General features: G+C 50.8%; 1 protein-coding gene across 15 annotated transcripts in view; it reads left to right on the top strand.

Moving 5' to 3' along the window:
* PLEKHA6 (pleckstrin homology domain containing A6) overlaps positions 1-17,309 on the top strand; it is a 137,629-nt gene that overhangs the window by 74,804 nt on the left and 45,516 nt on the right. For 9 of the 15 annotated variants that reach the window (XM_030561512.1, XM_030561508.1, XM_030561516.1 and 6 more), the window contains exons 1-6: positions 3,216-3,629; positions 11,446-11,532; positions 12,247-12,361; positions 13,185-13,325; positions 13,833-13,905; positions 15,316-15,416. In XM_030561512.1, the coding sequence (XP_030417372.1) occupies positions 3,598-3,629; positions 11,446-11,532; positions 12,247-12,361; positions 13,185-13,325; positions 13,833-13,905; positions 15,316-15,416 (549 nt within the window). In that variant the 5' untranslated portion in view covers positions 3,216-3,597. Of the gene's footprint in view, positions 1-3,215; positions 3,630-11,445; positions 11,533-12,246; positions 12,362-13,184; positions 13,326-13,832; positions 13,906-15,315; positions 15,417-17,309 lie in introns of those variants that run through there. The other 6 variants (XM_030561517.1, XM_030561519.1, XM_030561510.1 and 3 more) reach the window with 2 other exon arrangements.

The raw sequence follows: 17,309 nt of genomic DNA, 5'->3' as shown, positions 1-17,309 counted from the left end.
TTTTTTTTTCTTTGTTTTTTTCTTTTCTTCGCTACTTGAGGTGGCAAAAAAGCTGGAGCAGGCCCTGTGCTGTATATGTGTATATATACCACCTAGCACAATGGGGCCTCAATCGTCTTTGGGGCGTCTTGGTGCTCCTGTAATACAAAAATTTATAACTGGAGAAAATACGAGACATTTATGCGCCTGTGAAACTGGCTAGTTATCAGGACGTTCCAGAGGCAAGCAGCATTGGTTAGGAAACAGACAACTGCTTTGTGGGGGACACCTCCCCTTGTCCCAGGTTGCAAAGAGGATGGGGGATATGCATGTCACGTGTGTGGGGAGTTTTATAGATACTCAGCTCTGTCCCTTATTGGCTTGGATTGATGGTGCTGGAGCATGAAATGGCAGATGCATGTGATTTAGAGAAGGGGAGATGAACGAGGAACTAAGGACAGGCTGCTCCGCTCCTCCTAAAGCCCAGCATAAACCCAAGGAGAATGCTGAGGTGACCTCTGTGGCGTTTCCTCCATTGCTGGCCTGGCTGCCAAGCACTGGTGGTTAACCTGTCACTCAGGTACACGTTGCTGTGGAGGCAAGAGGCTCTCCCTGTACCCTTTGCTGTACCCTAGAAACCCTTCTTAACTGGCAGCCTGTATTATGCCCCAGCATTAGGGCCATCAGTGCGGCACACTGATCGCATCCGGAGTTCCCTCCACCAGGGAGTCCGTTACTCCCCACTTTCGATCCTCCATCCTCTCAGATTCCCTCCCCACCCCACTGAGATGAGTAACTTAATCGGTACGTGCCTTGAACATCCAAACTTCTCCCACTGCTGCCATTAGCCAGAGGGATGCCCTGGAGAGGATGAAATCTAGCGGCCTGAGCACAGGCAGAGGAGCCAGGTGTTCCCGAATTTGAATGCTGGCTCTGCCCCGACTCAGTGAGTGGCCTTGAGCAAATCATTCATTGACTCCTTCTTCCCTGTGGCTAACAACACAGCCCTGCTCTAAGCACTAGGCAGCCTTTCCTCTGCTGGCACTGCTCTCCGTGGGGCCCAGGGGAGGAGATATCTCTGGAGTCCAACTCATCCGGTAACTGCCATGAGGAGAGGAGAAAGCGCCTTCCGTGAGCACAGCTGGGCCATCACAGTGCCGACGCATTCAAGGCTTAGAGGAGCATGTGTGGGGTTTCTCTGTTACGCATCCAGTCGAGAGTGGGACTGAATTCCCGATGGAATTAACAAAACTGGCCGTTGTCTGGATGAACAGAATCTAGGCATCAGTCTGATGATCAGTGGCTAGAAGCGTTTCCCCAGTCATTAAAAACTGTGCCGAATGGGGCTGGGGCTAACATGTGAGTGTTGCTGGGCCTGACTCTTCTCTCCACAGACGTCCATGAGGTTACATTTGATTCACACCAGGGATGGATGAGGAACCTGCTGTGTGTTTATAGCCCAGTTCATTTGTTTAGGATTAACTCCTCCATGTGAGGGCCCCAGGCCCAGGATGAGCTGTTTCCAGCTAAAGCTCAGGGAACCCCAGTAACATGGAGTCACATCCAAGCACACATACATGTGTGGTGGTGAAGAGTCCAGTCAGATCATTCCATGTCCACTCCCTGCATCTTAAAGGTTTCCCCTTGGGCTGCCACTCTCAGTGCAGCCAAGGAGGGCGGGACACCTGTGTTGTCCAGAGGCTGTTCCTTGGAAGCAACAGATGTTGCTCCCTCCAGCTTAGAAGTGTCAGGAGCTGCACACCAGCAGCCAGTGGCAGTGAATTAACTGATTCACACACAATGCTACATATCCAGATATCTCCATAGGTGGTGGTCTTTCTATCAACTGTCTGCACAGATGCTGCAGATTATAGAGCAACAAGAGGGATGAGCATCCATCCTCCAGGCCTGCCTGCCCTCCCACTGGCCTGGGTCATGCAGCAGGCCTGACTGGATGAGCATAATGGTCCCTTCTGGCCTGAGAGTCTTTGTCTCCCTGCCCAAGCTCAGCATTGCTGCATTGGCTGTCGCCTGTCCCCTCGGGATGCTGGCTTGGTTTTAAGGGCTTCCAGGAAGCAATGGCCTTTCGGAATTACCCAGGAGAATGATGTGATGGCAGCAGACGCGCCAATTCATCGGCTACTCGTGACACCCTTTCGATAAGTAGCGCCTCCTCAGAGCTCTGCAGCAGTAGTGTGCCAAGGTGCTCACAGCCCCGGGCTGGCTGTACTGCTGTGATCCTGGCAAGGGGGAGTGAATACTGTGTGATATAAGCCAGCTGGTATCCCAAGCGCTACTTCCTTGTTTGGAGGTTTCTTTTAAATGTCACTGCTTCAATCCCCCCTGCCCCCCTCCCCATCCCAGCTTCTAATACTAACAATCGGGATGGACTGAAATGTATTTTTTAAAGTGCTGGCCCAAGGGGGAGAGTGAGTGGCTGTGTCAGTGCCGCGCACCCGGCCTCTAGTGCTTTCCCCTTTAAATCTGGGGTTGCAAAGGGCTTTATGAACCCCAACAATCCCCCTCTGTGAGCAAGGGAAGCATTCTTGCTATCGGTCCCACTGTCAGGAGAACCCAGTTCTTCTGCCTCCCAGCCTCCTGTGCTAGTGCTTACTCTAGAGGGCAGTTTGGTCAGGAATTGAACCCAGGAGTCCTGACTCTCAGGCCACGCTCCCTTCCTAAAATGATATCACTGGGCCTTTGCTCATGAAGAAACAATAGTGACTAGGTGCAGAGAGGAATATAAGGCTACATCAGAACTGTCTGAAGATGAGTGATTGTATAAAAAAGAGCAGCAGGGGGTGGGCCCAGTTTAATAAATCCTGTGCCATGACCCAGGTTAGCAGTAAACATCTGCTCAGTGTGTCTGCAATTTACTCTGTTGACAGAGGTCGGTCTGTGTGTCTGTCTAATCGCTCCCATCCCCGTAGCATGCTCCTTCTCTCGCTGAGCTGCAGATTTCTCCAGCATGGGATAAGAATGATTCCCTGGGAGGGGTCAGGGTGGCCCTCCAAGCGCCCTCCGCTTTTCGCCTTCAGCCTGGCAAAGAGCTGCTTCCTTGTGCCCAAGTGGGTAGGGTCAGGCTGCAGCATAAATCCTCCTCTGTCGGCACCTGACGCATGAGTGTGTGTGTGTGTGTATGTGTGTGTGGCAGTGTCTCTGCCCTTCACCTTTCTCTCCTTGGGGAACCATGCTGGGAATCTTTTTTTTTCACTCCATGCTCGGTGTGCCTGCTGGCTGCTCCTGCACACGAGGCTGCGAGCGTCGTTCGCTTTGAATGATGAGCCGAGACAGGGCTAGAATAGACCCCGCTGCCTAGAGAGAATGAATGCCTTCCTCCCCCCTGCGTGTGCCCAGGAAGAAAGGGGAGAGAGAGAAGGAGCGGGAAGTAAATGCAACCAGCACTGAACTCAAGGGAATCAGACAAGTTGAAGATAAGGATGGAAAGCTCATTAGATCACCCACTCCGACGTCTCCCTGCCAGTGCAGGATCATCCCCCACGGTACATTGCTTAATGCAATAGAAGAGCCACTGGAGTGGCAGGAAGACATACCTCTCTCCCACGGGATGGTTGTAGCTGGGGATCCCTGCTGAGCTCAGGAAGGGGACCTGTCACAATGCTAAAGTTCCGGGCAGACCGTCGGGTCAGGTAGGGCTCTCCTGGTGATAACAGCAGGGCTGGTGGGGGGAGAGAAAGCAGGCCAGGAAGGCAGGCCCAGTTTGTTTCCTATGGGGGGCTTTGTGTGTGTGTCTGTGTGTCATGAAGTGGATGAGGGAACTTCAGCTTGGTCAGTGACTGCTGCATTGCAGTGCTTCGGAGGAGATGCTTAACTCAGGAGTTTATGGAGCCGGGTCAGGCAAGGCAGCTGCCAGGAGAAGAATTATTTAAGGCGGTTCCGAGGAAGTGACTTTGCTCTGGAAGGGCCCTGGGAAGCTGGAGGAGTGGGTGGTGGCTGGGATGCAAGAGGCAATTGAATGAGTACTGGAAGGAGCTGCAGAAGCTGCACAGAGCTACCAAGGATGGAAGCTGGGGTGGTGGCTGGAGGGACCTGTGCCTGAGAGGATAAAGAGAAACCTGCTGCTGGCTGAACCTCTGACCAAAAGCTGCAGGCAGGCTAAGAACCATATGGGTGAGACCCATCCACAGACGCTAATTCAGGCAGCACCGGGAATGTCAGCTTTGCGAAGGGGTCCCTCCAGTAGCCCAGTTCCTGGGTGCAGAAACGCTTTCTCTAGCAAAGGGTGCTTCCCTTTGAAATGACATTCCCTGCAAGCTTGCGTGGGGCAGAGGGGAGGTTATCACTTGCCTATGTAATGCCATTGTGATCCTGGTAAAGTCACTGGTGTTTATGTGATTATTTTTAAAACCAGGTGCAACCCAGAGCAACCAAACCCCCACTCATCCATCATTTCTAGTTAGAAAAATAGCAGTAGGGAAATGGGGTTATTTAGTGGTGTCAATTTCTTTGTTAAAGTAAGCTTCCTTATTTATAAAAATAATAATACAGCTGGTATAGTTTGGAGAATGAGATTTTTTCCCCCTCTTTCATCTGGGGCACATGCTAACGAAAGCCCTTTTAAGCTAACTGAGGAGGGAAGAAAGGAGCTGAAAGAGAAATAGTACTGCCGAGAGTACTGAGGTTTGGGCAGTAATGGTGCTATGCAGGAAGCACTCCTCTTAGTAGGATTCCTGCCAGCAAGCATTTAATATTCTCTAACCCTGGCCTTATCCCAGACCTTCAGGTGAAACTTCCAAGTGGCTGAGTGGAGGGACGAGTGGTCGCGGTAGCTATTTTTCTTGCTCCAACTTTCACCATTCTGCTGACTCTACGCAGAGCCTGGCTGTTTGCATGGTGACATCATCGGTGGGCATTCAGTGCACAGTGGCCTGGTGCCTGGCAGTGCTGCATGTCAGTGCTCAGATGCAGTTATAGTGGGGGCCATGTTATATGCAGATAGTTGTGTGCAGGTAGCCGGTGTCTTGCCAGGAGGGTGGGGGCTGGAGGCGACGTAATTTATATTGCAGCCATTCCCTGTTCCCTTGAAGAATATTGCAAACCGCCCGTGAATAGGATCAACCAAAGACGGTAGGGAACTTGTATTCGTGCCTTAACCTTGATTTGGAACTCACCAAAGTGAGGAGAGATCCAGGATTGTAACACAGACTGCACCTGAATCCTGCTGATCCCTAGAGTTCTCCAACCTGACAGTCATGGGCCTGACTCAAAAGCCAGCAAAGTCCTTGGGGAAACTCCCTGAGACTTTAGTGAGCAGTGAATCAGGCCCACTAACTGAATGCTTAGAAAGTGGTTTTTCATCCTGTCTCTACTGGAACAAGGAGGAGCTTGTGGGCTGAGTCATCCTCCACCGCTTTGGACCTCCTGCAGCCATCCACACCTAGGTGGAGTATAAAATGCTGCTGTTCTCAATCAGTAGCAACTTGGAGTATGTCCGCACGTGGGAGTTGCACTGAAGTAAATGAAAGTGTGATGTTAAACTGGTGCAATGTTGTGTGTGGGTGTTACTCATATTGGTTTAAATCTGACTTACGTTGGTTTAGCTGATGTAAAGTACAAGCTAAATCACCATCAACCAGGTTTAAACCAATCTGAGCGTCCATATGCAAAGTTGCCCTGATTTATCTAAACAGCTTTAGGTAAATGGGTACAACTTTGCACAGGCCAGGCTTTGTAGTCACTGTACACAGGTGCAAATGGCTACAAAGGTATGAGGCAACGAGGACTCAGACCCTGGTTGGCTCCATCCTTACTAGGAAATTAGGGACCTAAAACTCTTGACCAGTGGGACTGTACTGGGCATTTAGGGTTAGACAGCAAGTGGTAAAAGCGCCTGAGTTCTGTCCCCATTATGGTCTAATGGTTAGGGCACTAGCCTAGGATTTAGCCACTGCTCTGCCACAGAATCCATGAGTGACCTTGGACAAGTCACTTAGTCTCACTCTGTGCCTCAGTTTCCCATCTGTACAATGGGGATGATAGCCCTGCCTGACCTCCCAGGAGTATAGTGAGGATGCATACATTAAAGATTGTGAGATGCGCAGATAGTACTATAATGGGAAGGGAGAGATAGGGTCCCTGGTCATGGTGCAGGACCCCATTGTGCTGGGAGCTGTACAAACACAGAACAAAGAGACTGGTGGCTGGTTTTCCTCGCAAAGCCAAGGCCTCTGGCACTACTGCTGTCTGCATTTTGATAACATAACAGGGCAGTAGCCAATGTAAAGCGTTTTCAGCAGCGTACTAGTGGTTTGGGGGCTTTGCTGAAATCCCCAGAAACCGCCGGGTTTTCTGCTCCTTAATTTGTTGACTTTGGGTTTTGCTCACGCAACCGCAGTTGGCAGTGGTCACGTTTTCACTTTGCAAATGCTTTAATTTAAATTAAAGGCTGGATTTTCTTACTCACTGAAAGCAATTTCTGAACAGGCCTACAATCAAATCAGTCCTCTGGCCTACAGGAACCGAGGAGCAGAGCTGGGGCCACACCAGAATGCTGGGTCTGCTGGGCAAGTTCTGATTTAAACGTTGCAAGCCAGCCCCACCCAGAACCGCTGATCTTGAATGTCGTGACATTTTAGGGGTGTTAGGAACTGAATACAATTCTGAAATCTGCACCTTTGTTTTACTGATATAATTGCCTGCTGGATGGGGCGGTTTACTGAAATAGCTGTACCAGTTCAATCCGTAATGTGGACACAGTTCTACCACTAAAAAGGTGCCTTATATCAATATAATATATTTCCCTTCATGTACAGGTATAAGCTCTAAGCTTTTATAGCAGTGTAACTGTTTGTACTAGGGAGGTTAGATTGTTTTAATGACATCGGCATAGTTAATTGACTGACTCTGAGAGTTGGATCTGGCCATTGGTTTCCTTGGGGCTGCTTAAGGCACAAGGTTCTACTCACATGCATGGCAGAATCAAGCTCTCAGTGACGCAGTTTCAACTCTTATTATAAACAGTCTCCCGACGTGCAGTCTAATCTCAGTCATTTGCACTCAGTAAGGTTGCAGGGCCATTACTCCTGTGAATGACTCTTTTTCCGAACAAAGGGGTAAGTGAAAAAACAGCAGGCCTAGTGGAGTTACGCCAGCGTTGCATTTTCCCCACTTAACAACAGCGTGTCGGAGAACATGACCACACTAATTTAGTTGGACAGCAGTAATTTCGTTTTATGTTAATATCTCATCATGTCACAGTCGATGTTCTGTGATATGTCCTGTAAAGCTAATGAGGTCTCAGCAATCAGAGACCTCACCTTGGCTCTCGGTTCCACAAGCTTTGCTGGGAAGTGCAGATGAAATTTGTTGCGCAGATTATGCAGCATGTGGATTAGCGAAGGGAGATTCTGCTGCAATTTGCCGTTCATTAAGTGTTGCAAATCCATCAGCTTTTGAGAGGAGCTCTTCATGCCCTGTTGTGGCTACCAGGCTATTGGATGAAGTCCTGTGGCTTCTGCTTCTTTGAAGCCCTCTGCCGGCATTTGCACATGATCTGGGGTTCTACCTCCACTCAGATCCTTCGTAAAAGAGCAGTTCTGTTCTTAACGTCTGTGAGCGGCATGTAGAAGGTGGACAATGGTAAACAGATGTTTGCTCTGGTTTTACTGTGTCTGTTTTCTGCCCTAGTTGCAAGCTGGCATCTCATCTGCTTCCCCCAAGCCAAAGCCAGTAGCCACAGCCTGCTCCTTTAAATCCCACTTGCAGAGATCCCTCATGGGATTTGAAATGCTGCCATACCTGGGAAGATTGTGGCTATTGTCTGGGATGGGGCAATCCAAAATGTTTCTGCAAGTGTGAGCGCCAATCACTGGCAGAGAATGTTCTCTCCTGGTCAGTCTCAGACAAAACGTGAGGCAGAGAGCCTTGTCTCTGTACTGAAGCCCCTATGCTCAGGGCTCTGAGCTAGAGACAAGGGACCAGTTCTGGTCTGCTGCACCCAGGTGACTCTGTGGAAATCAGAAGGGTTGGGAGCAAGATATGGGCCTGTGCATCCAGTAGCCAGTGCTCCCACGGGCTGGGTTTGACAACAATTAGTTGGGAGCTGGTGTAGTCTAGTGGTTAGAGCAGAGAACAAGGAGCCAGGACTCCTGGATTTTATTCCCAGTTGCTGAGGACTGACTGTGGATTTAGTGCAGATGTTGACACCCTCGCTCACATTTGGTAACACCGTACTCCACATGTGGTCTGAGTCGTTCCAAGGGAAGCACTCAAGGGGGAAAGTCCTGTTCTGTGTGACGGTGTCTGGATCTGACCCTTGCAGCCTGAGTGCAAATGAATCCAGATAAAGTTGGTAGGAACTGCAGCATCTCAGTCCTTCTGAAAATCCAATGCCCCCATTTCTTGATCGTAAAACAGGACGACTAATACCTGCCCATCTCATAGACTCATAGACTCTAGGACTGGAAGGGACCTCGAGAAGTCATCGAGTCCAGTCCCCTGCCCTCATGGCAGGACCAAATACTGTCTAGACCATCCCTAATAGACATTTATCTAACCTACTCTTAAATATCTCCAGAGATGGAGATTCCACAACTTCCCTAGGCAATCTATTCCAGTGTTTAACTACCCTGACAGTTAGGAACTTTTTCCTAATGTCCAACCTAAATCTCCCTTTGCTGCAGTTTAAGCCCATTGCTTCTTGTTCTATTATTGGAGGCTAAGGTGAATAAGTTTTCTCCCTCCTCCTGATGACACCCTTTTAGATACCTGAAAACTGCTATCATGTCCCCTCTCAGTCTTCTCTTTTCCAAACTAAACAAACCCAATTCCTTCAGCCTTCCTTCATAGGTCATGTTCTCAAGACCTTTAATCATTCTTGTTGCTCTTCTCTGGACCCTCTCCAATTTCTCCACATCTTTCTTGAAATGCGGTGCCCAGAACTGGACACAATACTCCAGTTGAGGCCTAACCAGCGCAGAGTAAAGCGGAAGAATGACTTCTCGTGTCTTGTTTACAACACACCTGTTAATGCATCCCAGAATCATGTTTGCTTTTTTTGCAACAGTATCACACTGTTGACTCATATTAAGCTTGTGGTCCACTATGACCCCTAGATCTCTTTCTGCCATACTCCTTCTTAGACAGTCTCTTCCCATTCTGTATGTGTGAAACTGATTGTTCCTTCCTAGGAGGAGCACTTTGCATTTATCTTTATTGAACTTCATCCTGTTTACCTCAGACCATTTCTCCAATTTGTCCAGATCATTTTGAATTTTGACCCTGTCCTCCAAAGCAGTTGCAATCCCTCCCAGTTTGGTATCGTCCGCAAACTTAATAAGCGTACTTTCTATGCCAACATCTAAATCGTTGATGAAGATATTGAACAGAACCGGTCCCAAAACAGACCCCTGCGGAACCCCACTTGTTATACCTTTTCAGCAGGATTGGGAGCCATTAACAACTACTCTCTGAGTAGGGTTATCCAGCCAGTTATGCACCCACCTTATAGTAGCCCCATCTAAATTGTACTTTCCTAGTTTATCTATAAGAATATCATGCGAGACCGTATCAAATGCCTTACTAAAGTCTAGGTATATCACATCCACCGCTTCTCCCTTATCCACAAGGCTCGTTATCCTATCAAAGAACGCTATCAGATTAGTTTGACATGATTTGTTCTTTACAAATCCATGCTGGCTATTCTCTATCACCTTACCACCTTCCAAGTGTTTGCAGATGATTTCTTTGATTACACATGGGATCTCTGTAAGGAGCTTTGAGATCCAGGTCTGAAAAGTGCTGTGTGATAACAGTGTAGCGTGATTGCTATGGGTACTGACTGCCACTCCGATAATGAGGATCTGGAGCCGGTAAAGGACCATGGTAAAGCCAGGTCTTTCCAGGGGCTGACTGGTGATAAGAAATCCGTATCGGTGTGGCTTTGGGCGTGTCGCTCATACTTTATTTACTAGTGCCTGCATAACCCCGTCCCTGCTGCATTATGTACGTTGGTGCTTTATAGTAATGTACACCAATGGACCTGCTGTTTCTTTGGCTGTTAGAACATGTGGCTGCGTCACACAGCAAAATTAATAGAGAGGAAAGCCTCTGAAAGTCAGACTGAGATTTAATAGGCTGTTGTGACAGGTGAATGCCATTAGGGGGCTATTCATTAGCCTGGTCTATTGACACCTGTGAAAGCTTCTCTTCCAATACATGCCGCTCATCCAAATGGATGCTCCACAGGAAACAGCCTGTGGAATTCAAGCATGTACTAGGCGGCAGTGAAGGGGCTAATGCTAGTCTGATTTTGTGTGCCGGGTCTGTGCAAATGTGGCGTAAACGCTTCCATCCATCTAGATGGGTATCTGGGGAAGTGGAAGTGCTGGGAATACTGGCCTGAGGAGGAGCTGGCTTTGTGGCATCGTTGCTCAGTGGGAAGAGGAGACGGAGAGCATTGTGCATGGATGAACTCCGTTTCCTGGCACCATATGTCGGCCAGGCCTAATGGCAGCTGCTAGGTGGGCTCTGCCATGTGTGTTCATCTTCACATTCTGCTCTGACTTTGTCTCTCTCCAGCCCCGGAGATGCTTCAGCTGGTTTGCCAAGCCTCCTGCATACAATCCCACCTGGTCTTAAAGTAGTAGTCACCTCTTATTGGCATACCCCTAGGGCAGAGTTGAAATTACAACCACAAAGCCCAAGAATTTAGGGCTGAAATGGGAGTGTGATTGGGACCACCACGGCTTGTGTTCTGTCCAGCTTGTGGGGCAGACAGTTTCTTCTGTCCCTAATACATACCTGGGCTGGTCTTTACCCAAAAAGTTGGGAGGGGGCAGTTATAACTAACCCTCCTGCTTCCCACACAGACTCAACCCACCAGTGTTTCAAGTTCATGCATCCTTCTAGGCATGAATTAATTTTACAAATCCCTAAAACATACTGAGGTTCTTGCCACCTCAGACTGCCCAAGGTTCACTCATTCTTAGTCATGAGAACAGCTGGACAAAAAGAGACCAGTTGCTTACCTAGGTTGGCATCCCATCTCCAGCAGTGGGCAGTGCAGGAAGTTTCAAGGGTATGTATACAAGGTCACCCCCTCAGAATGTACCTATTGGCACAATGCTAAACCATACTGTATGGTAGAGGAGGGGAATCCTTCCTGACCCCATCTGGTGATAAACATATGCCCTGAAGCATGGGGTTTGATTAAACCCTGCTAATTTTTACTAATGTAGAGTCACTGCAAATGTTGTTTCTGCCCTTAGTGAGTTGAAAGTCATTCATGAGCTTTGTCAGAAAGAAGCCAAAGGCTGGGCACAGTCAAGCCTTCAGTTATTTGCCTCCGTAATATCCTGCAGCAGCAACTTTCAGCACTTTGAACTGGTACACAAAGCAAAAGAAGGGCCATGATGGTTAGCAATAGCTCGGCCAGTGCATGGAGCGCGTTACTCTGCTCACTCCAGAGCCACTTAATTCTGCCAAACTCTCCTCTGTGTTTTCCAGCCACAATGAAAGACGGAACACGTTTCTGCATCCTGTGACTGGACACATCCCAGAAGAAAACGCAAGATTTGACTTACGTTTACCGAAGTAGGTTTGCTTTAGAATGCTGCCATGTCGCGTGTGTGTGTATAATACACACACACATAATGATTGAAGTGAAGGAACCAGAGGGCAAAGGAACTAATAATACCAAGGAAATATTGAGAGCAAAGACCATGGCAGGGGATCTACAGGCTAGAGAACAGTATGGCTTTGCTGTGAGACGAGGGGCAGCCTTGCTTTGCTATGTATGTATGCAGGGGCGGCTCCAGGCCCCAGCACGCCAAGCGCGTGGTTGGGGCGGCATGCCGTGGGGGGCGGGGGCGCTTTTCCGGTTGCCGGGAGGGCGGCAGGCAGACAGCCTTCGGCAGCGTGCCTGTGGAGGGTCCGCTGGTCCGGCGGCTTCGATGGAGCCACAGGACCAGCAGAGGGTCCGCAGGCACACCGGCGGGAGGTCCACCGGAGCCACGGGACCGGCGACCGGCAGAGCGCCCCCCGCAGCATGCCGCTGTGCTTGGAACGGCAAAATGTCTAGAGCCACCCCTGTATGTATGAGTGCTGTCTGTGTGTTTGCACAGTGCGGGCCTCATCCGTGGAAAGACCCTCTGCTGGTTGCAATTAGCTTTGGCTCCAGCCCTGTGCATAGGGGCGAGCACCATAAGTGTATCAGTGTGTCATACGTATGGGCTGTTATTCCTCAGCTGTCCTTGCAGAGATCTGCAATAAGCTTTTTCCTCTCCTTTCCCTCTCTCTCGATGGCAGCTCTACAGTGGACATGTCCAGCAAAGCAGGTGGGAAGCGACCGGCGACCATCAGCAGCGAATCATCCAACCACACCATGGTGTCAGAGATGCCTCAGGAGAGACCAAATGGCAGGGTATGTTCATGGAGCACTAGACACTGGCCTGGGACCCTAGGAGACCTGGAATCTATTCCTAACCGTGCCACTAGCCAGCTGGATCTAAGCTTCCCCTTACACCTAATGTTCTCATTGCCTCTGGACATCTGAAAGGCCCTTCTTCTTGTTGAATGGGCTCGGGGTAACCAAGCACACCTGCTCTGGCGGATGCCTGCTGGTAAGCAGATGTATTTGGCCTGTTGGAGTCACTGTGGGCACAAAGGCATTCAGGGATGGAGATGGGTGTGTAGGCACTGGACTGGCACTCAGGAGATCTAGCTTCATTTCTCAGCTCTGCCGCAGACCCCCTGCTCTCAGCCAAGTGGCTTCCCCACTTTGTGCCTCAGTTTCCTCCTCTGTAAAATGGAGCCAATGATACTGACCCATCTTTGTGAAGTTCTTTGAGATGTGGGAATGAAAAATCCGGCATAGCAGCGAGGCGATTTCACGCCCCTTCCACACCAAGGGGAAGTAGCTGGCTGGGATCAGAGCATCATTAGAGTGAAGGCAGCAATTAGGATCCAACCCTATTTTGTGGTAGGAGAAAGATAGGCCGAGCTGGTTGCAAGGAGGAAGCAATGGCAAGCCTTGGACAAGTACATAAATGGCTGAGATTTCCCGAGGGGCGATGTGATAGGAGTGCTGGCGGTAAAATGCAGCTCTCCCTCACTTGCCTGCCAGATGGCAGCATTGCAAGGTATCCCTCAGCCGCATGCTCCTTGAGCTGCATGGCTGGGTCTGACTATTCCCCATGGGTTTGCCAGGAAAGCAAAAGCCCCTAACAGCTGCTTTCTAAAGCCAGAGCGTTCTGAGAGCCGCCTCCTCTCCTTCTCCAAAGGCCTCGCGCCCTTCCCGGAAGGGGATCGCCTTCGGGAAGCGCTCCAACTCCATGAAGCGGAATCCCAACGCTACGGTGACCAAAAGCGGCTGGCTCTTCAAGCAGGTAATGTCCCCCTTGTGCCGTGGTGGGGAGCATTCCCCTGGCTGAGCCATGCATCTCGCAGCGCCACCTCCCTCTGTCAGCCGACCCCTGGGCATCAGCAGGGACCAAAGGATGATGTCGTGCCACATGCCACACTAGGACTGGTGTGGGATTGCATGGGGCATGGCTCTTGGGTGCCCATTCCACGCACCTGCCACACTCCCCCTGTCCCCAGCTCTCTATCTGTCCCAACCTAGCTCCAGTGCATCTAGCTGTGACAGCAGGGAGTGCTGCTGCTGGGTGCCTGCCCCATCTGGCCTGCACCTCTCCCCAGTCACTCCCTCCCGCGATGGTTCCTGCAAGCCAGCACGGCTCAGTGCCACCCTGTGCCCTCTCCTCAACGGAGCCCACACCGGGCTCTCACTGTGACACACGAGATGCTGCGGCTTCACCCACTCGCTTTCCCCCTCTCTGTTTTACAAGCAGTGACGGGTTTGGGGCTCCCTCTCACTCATTCCTCTTTTGCAGGCCAGCTCTGGCGTGAAGCAGTGGAATAAGCGCTGGTTCGTGCTGGTGGATCGCTGCCTCTTCTATTACAAAGGTAGGTGGTGGGGCTGAGGACTAAAGAGCTGTCCCATGGGCCCAGCCCTGATGGGGCAGGGCTCCAGCAGCTCCTGGTGCACCTACAGCCCCAAAGCCAGGTGTCCAGGGGTCAATCTGGGCAGCTGGGGTCGGATCTCAGAGTTCAGCGCCGGTGAAGAAACCCAAGTTTGTTGTTTGATGCAGAGCGAGTCCCGCCAAGCAGGGAGATGGGTGCAGCCAGTCAGAGGAGGAGTTAAAACCCTCCTCTTCAAAAGGAAGCGTCTGCTGTTACGAGGAGCTGAGGGATCCCCGTGGGGTGCCAAGCACCTTCCCCCTCAATGGGAGCCACGTACGGTCCGCACCTTGCTGGACAGGGCTCCGAGATTGTACAAGGTGCTCCCAGTGGGGAATGCTGTGGAAGGTAGATCCGTCCATGCATCCTTAGATTTTTCTGTAGCCTCTTCTCTTACAGTATCCAAGGTTGGGGGATGGTTGCATGGCCCTCAGGTTAAACACTGTGCGAGAGATCATGCTTGGTATAAATTCAGCAGCTCCCTGCTGGCTCAGCTGTTCCCTTACTTATCCGGCCCAGATGAGACCAGAAGCTAGCTCTGCCTCTCTCCGTGGGGAGCTGTGGGTCTGTATACCAGAGGTGCTGCTATTGGCATGCCCCAGATCTGAAGGCTCAAGACTCTAAATCCAGCATCTCTGTGTAAATGATTAACATCAGCAAACAAACCCGTCACCCTTTTGCCTGGACCTCTTAGGGCCAAGTTGTCTTTTCGAGCAGCTATTATCAATGGTGCCAAGAAATAGAGGGCGTGAGGAGGGCACTAGCACCATATAGCTGCTCGAGGTCCGTGGGAAACAGCCGCCCCATGCCATAAAGGAGTGACAGAAACCAGTCCTGAATTCAGAAGCCAGATCAGTCCCCAACCTTCTACCCACCCACCCCCTGGCCTCATCTGGGCTGGAGCACTCCTCGGTATGGAGATTCACCCCTTCACACACCCCACACCTTTTGCAACCTCTGCCTTCCAGCAGGCCGCTGGCTCGGCCTAATCCCTGGCAGCGGGTCTGGAGGGCGGGCATGAATAATTAACCAGCCTGTATTGTGAGCTGTGAGTGATAGGTTTTTGCGGGGGCGGGGGGAGCGGGAGAAGAGAATAACAGATGGGCAGATGCAACTGGGAGGGAGCTTCTTCCACAGGTAGGCTGGCTCCGGTCCGGGTGTGGCGTTCTCAGCTCCCTGGGCTGTTGTCGCTCTTAGGAGCCAGCGGAAAGGAGGGATGCGTTCCTAGCCAGAGGCACCTCGTCCACTTTCCCCTCCCCTTGCACTGCGGCTTTAAAGGGGAGACAGGTCTTGCCAACCACCTGGAACTCCCCCGTCCTTATTTAACTCCCATTTTTTCCCCCCGGGTCAACACAGATGAGAAGGAGGACAGTATCTTGGGCAGCATCCCGCTCCTCAGCTTCCGGGTGGCAGCCATCCAGCCGTCGGACAACATCAGCAGGAAACACACCTTTAAGGTCAGTGTGTGGCCATGACAGAATCTCAGGGGCAGCGTCGTGCTCCCAGCCATTAGCCCTATTCCCAGAGGCCACAGATGGAGCCGCGGTTTGTCGTGCAACCCTCCCTTCCGAGAATCTCACTGCCTGGTAGAGCCTGATGTAGGCTATTGGGTAACAGCAGCACTCAGAGATCTCTTGGCTTGTGCTCTCTGCTTCCTGTGGTGACCGGCGCTTGGGGGAGGTGTGAGCCGCTGTGGACGGTCGCTAAAGACAGGCACATACCGGAAGGGGAAGAACAGGCATTGGTGGCCTGCTGCAAACTGGGGTCCTTGGCGCACCACTAGGGGTAGTGGCGGTGGAAGCTCTGCCACAGAGAGAACTGCCGCTGTGTCCTCTCACCGTGCTCAGAACAGGATTAACGAGTCCGGCCTTTTAGCCTTCTAGGGCGTGACCCAGCCCTGCCCCTTTTGTCACTGGCCATATCTGCACCAAGCAGGGGAGCATATGACACCCAGACTCTGAGCCGCCTGCTTTGCTCAGATGTGACAAGGACCACATGAGAGGTAAAGCAGAGAGGAATCGGGTCTCTGGGTTTCCTGTCCAATAACGTTTAGCCAGAACGCAAAGACCAGACCCAGACCAAAGCTTCCCGTGATTTGGGGACGGAGCTCAGATTGTAGGAGGAATCCTCCTGCTTGTTCCCCCTCTGAAGCTGTCATTCTGTCCGTAAGAGAGATGGGTGGAGGAGCTGGCGTGCAGATCCAGACTGGGTTAGAGCCTGTGTGAGGGTGAGCTCCTGTCTTCTACTCCTATTGACTTCAGTGGAAGTTGAGGGTGCTTAGCAGTCTTGCTGCTAATATGGGATGAAATTGACCCCTGTGCAGACAGCAAGCTCAGAAATACCACCGCCAAGTGCTTTACGCCCATAACTCTCAAAGTACTTTTTGAAGGAAGTCAGGATCATCACTGCTGTTGTACAGATGGGAAAACTGAGGCACACAGAAGGCAAGTGACTTGCCCAAGGTCATCCAGCAGGCCGGTGGCAGAGCCAAGAATAGAACCCAGGTCTTCTGATGTCTAATCCAGTGCTCTAGTCACTAGGCCACGCTGACTCTAACTGAAGCCGTGCATGGGCCTTGTGTCAACCCCATAGGTTTAAGTGTGTTAACCTGCTGCACAAGAGTGAATTGCTCCTAGCCAGCAGTGATCAAAGCATGCTAGTAACCCAATGCCAAGGAGGGGCTTCTCCTCAGCTGACAGCTGTGCTGTCATTAGAGGGTTTTCACAAGCCGTCTACTCAGCCATTCCCGTTTTGGGTTACTCTCCTGTGTTAATAAAAACAACAAACGTACGTAAGCCAGCGTTGCTATAGAATCGCACCCCTGGCAGTGCTAGAATTAGGCTGTGTTCAAGCCCAGATGTGCAGGAGGGCTTCCTCCATCTCTCTTTTTAACTAGTTTAGACTAGTGTTCACTCTCTCTCTCACACACACACACGCAGACTCTCTCTCACACACACACACAGTCTCTCTCTCTCTCTCTCTCCCACACACAGACACACACGCAGTGTCTCTCTCTCTCTCTCTCTCTCTCACACACACACACACAGGCAATACATTGTAATTGTTTAGCATGTAATTAGTTTCTACTTGTCAAACGTCTATGCTGAGGGACGGACTGCAGTGGAGCAGAGACTGAAGCTGTGAAACTCCTGCTCAGCTATAGGCAAAAGGAGCCATTTGGTTTTATCCTCCCAAGAGCAGTTAGTGTTACACATGCATGCACAAGCACCGTTGTTCACATGGTAACCCATGCTCACAACTCACCTAGACTTAATTATCTGTCCATTCACGTATGCAAATTGAAATGTGCATCCAACCCATGGGTCAAACACACACTCAGACTTACTTTT

This window comes from Gopherus evgoodei, chromosome 4, assembly GCF_007399415.2.
Source record: "Gopherus evgoodei ecotype Sinaloan lineage chromosome 4, rGopEvg1_v1.p, whole genome shotgun sequence".
NCBI lineage: Eukaryota > Metazoa > Chordata > Testudines > Testudinidae > Gopherus > Gopherus evgoodei.
This window is presented reverse-complemented; position numbering and strand designations above follow the sequence as displayed.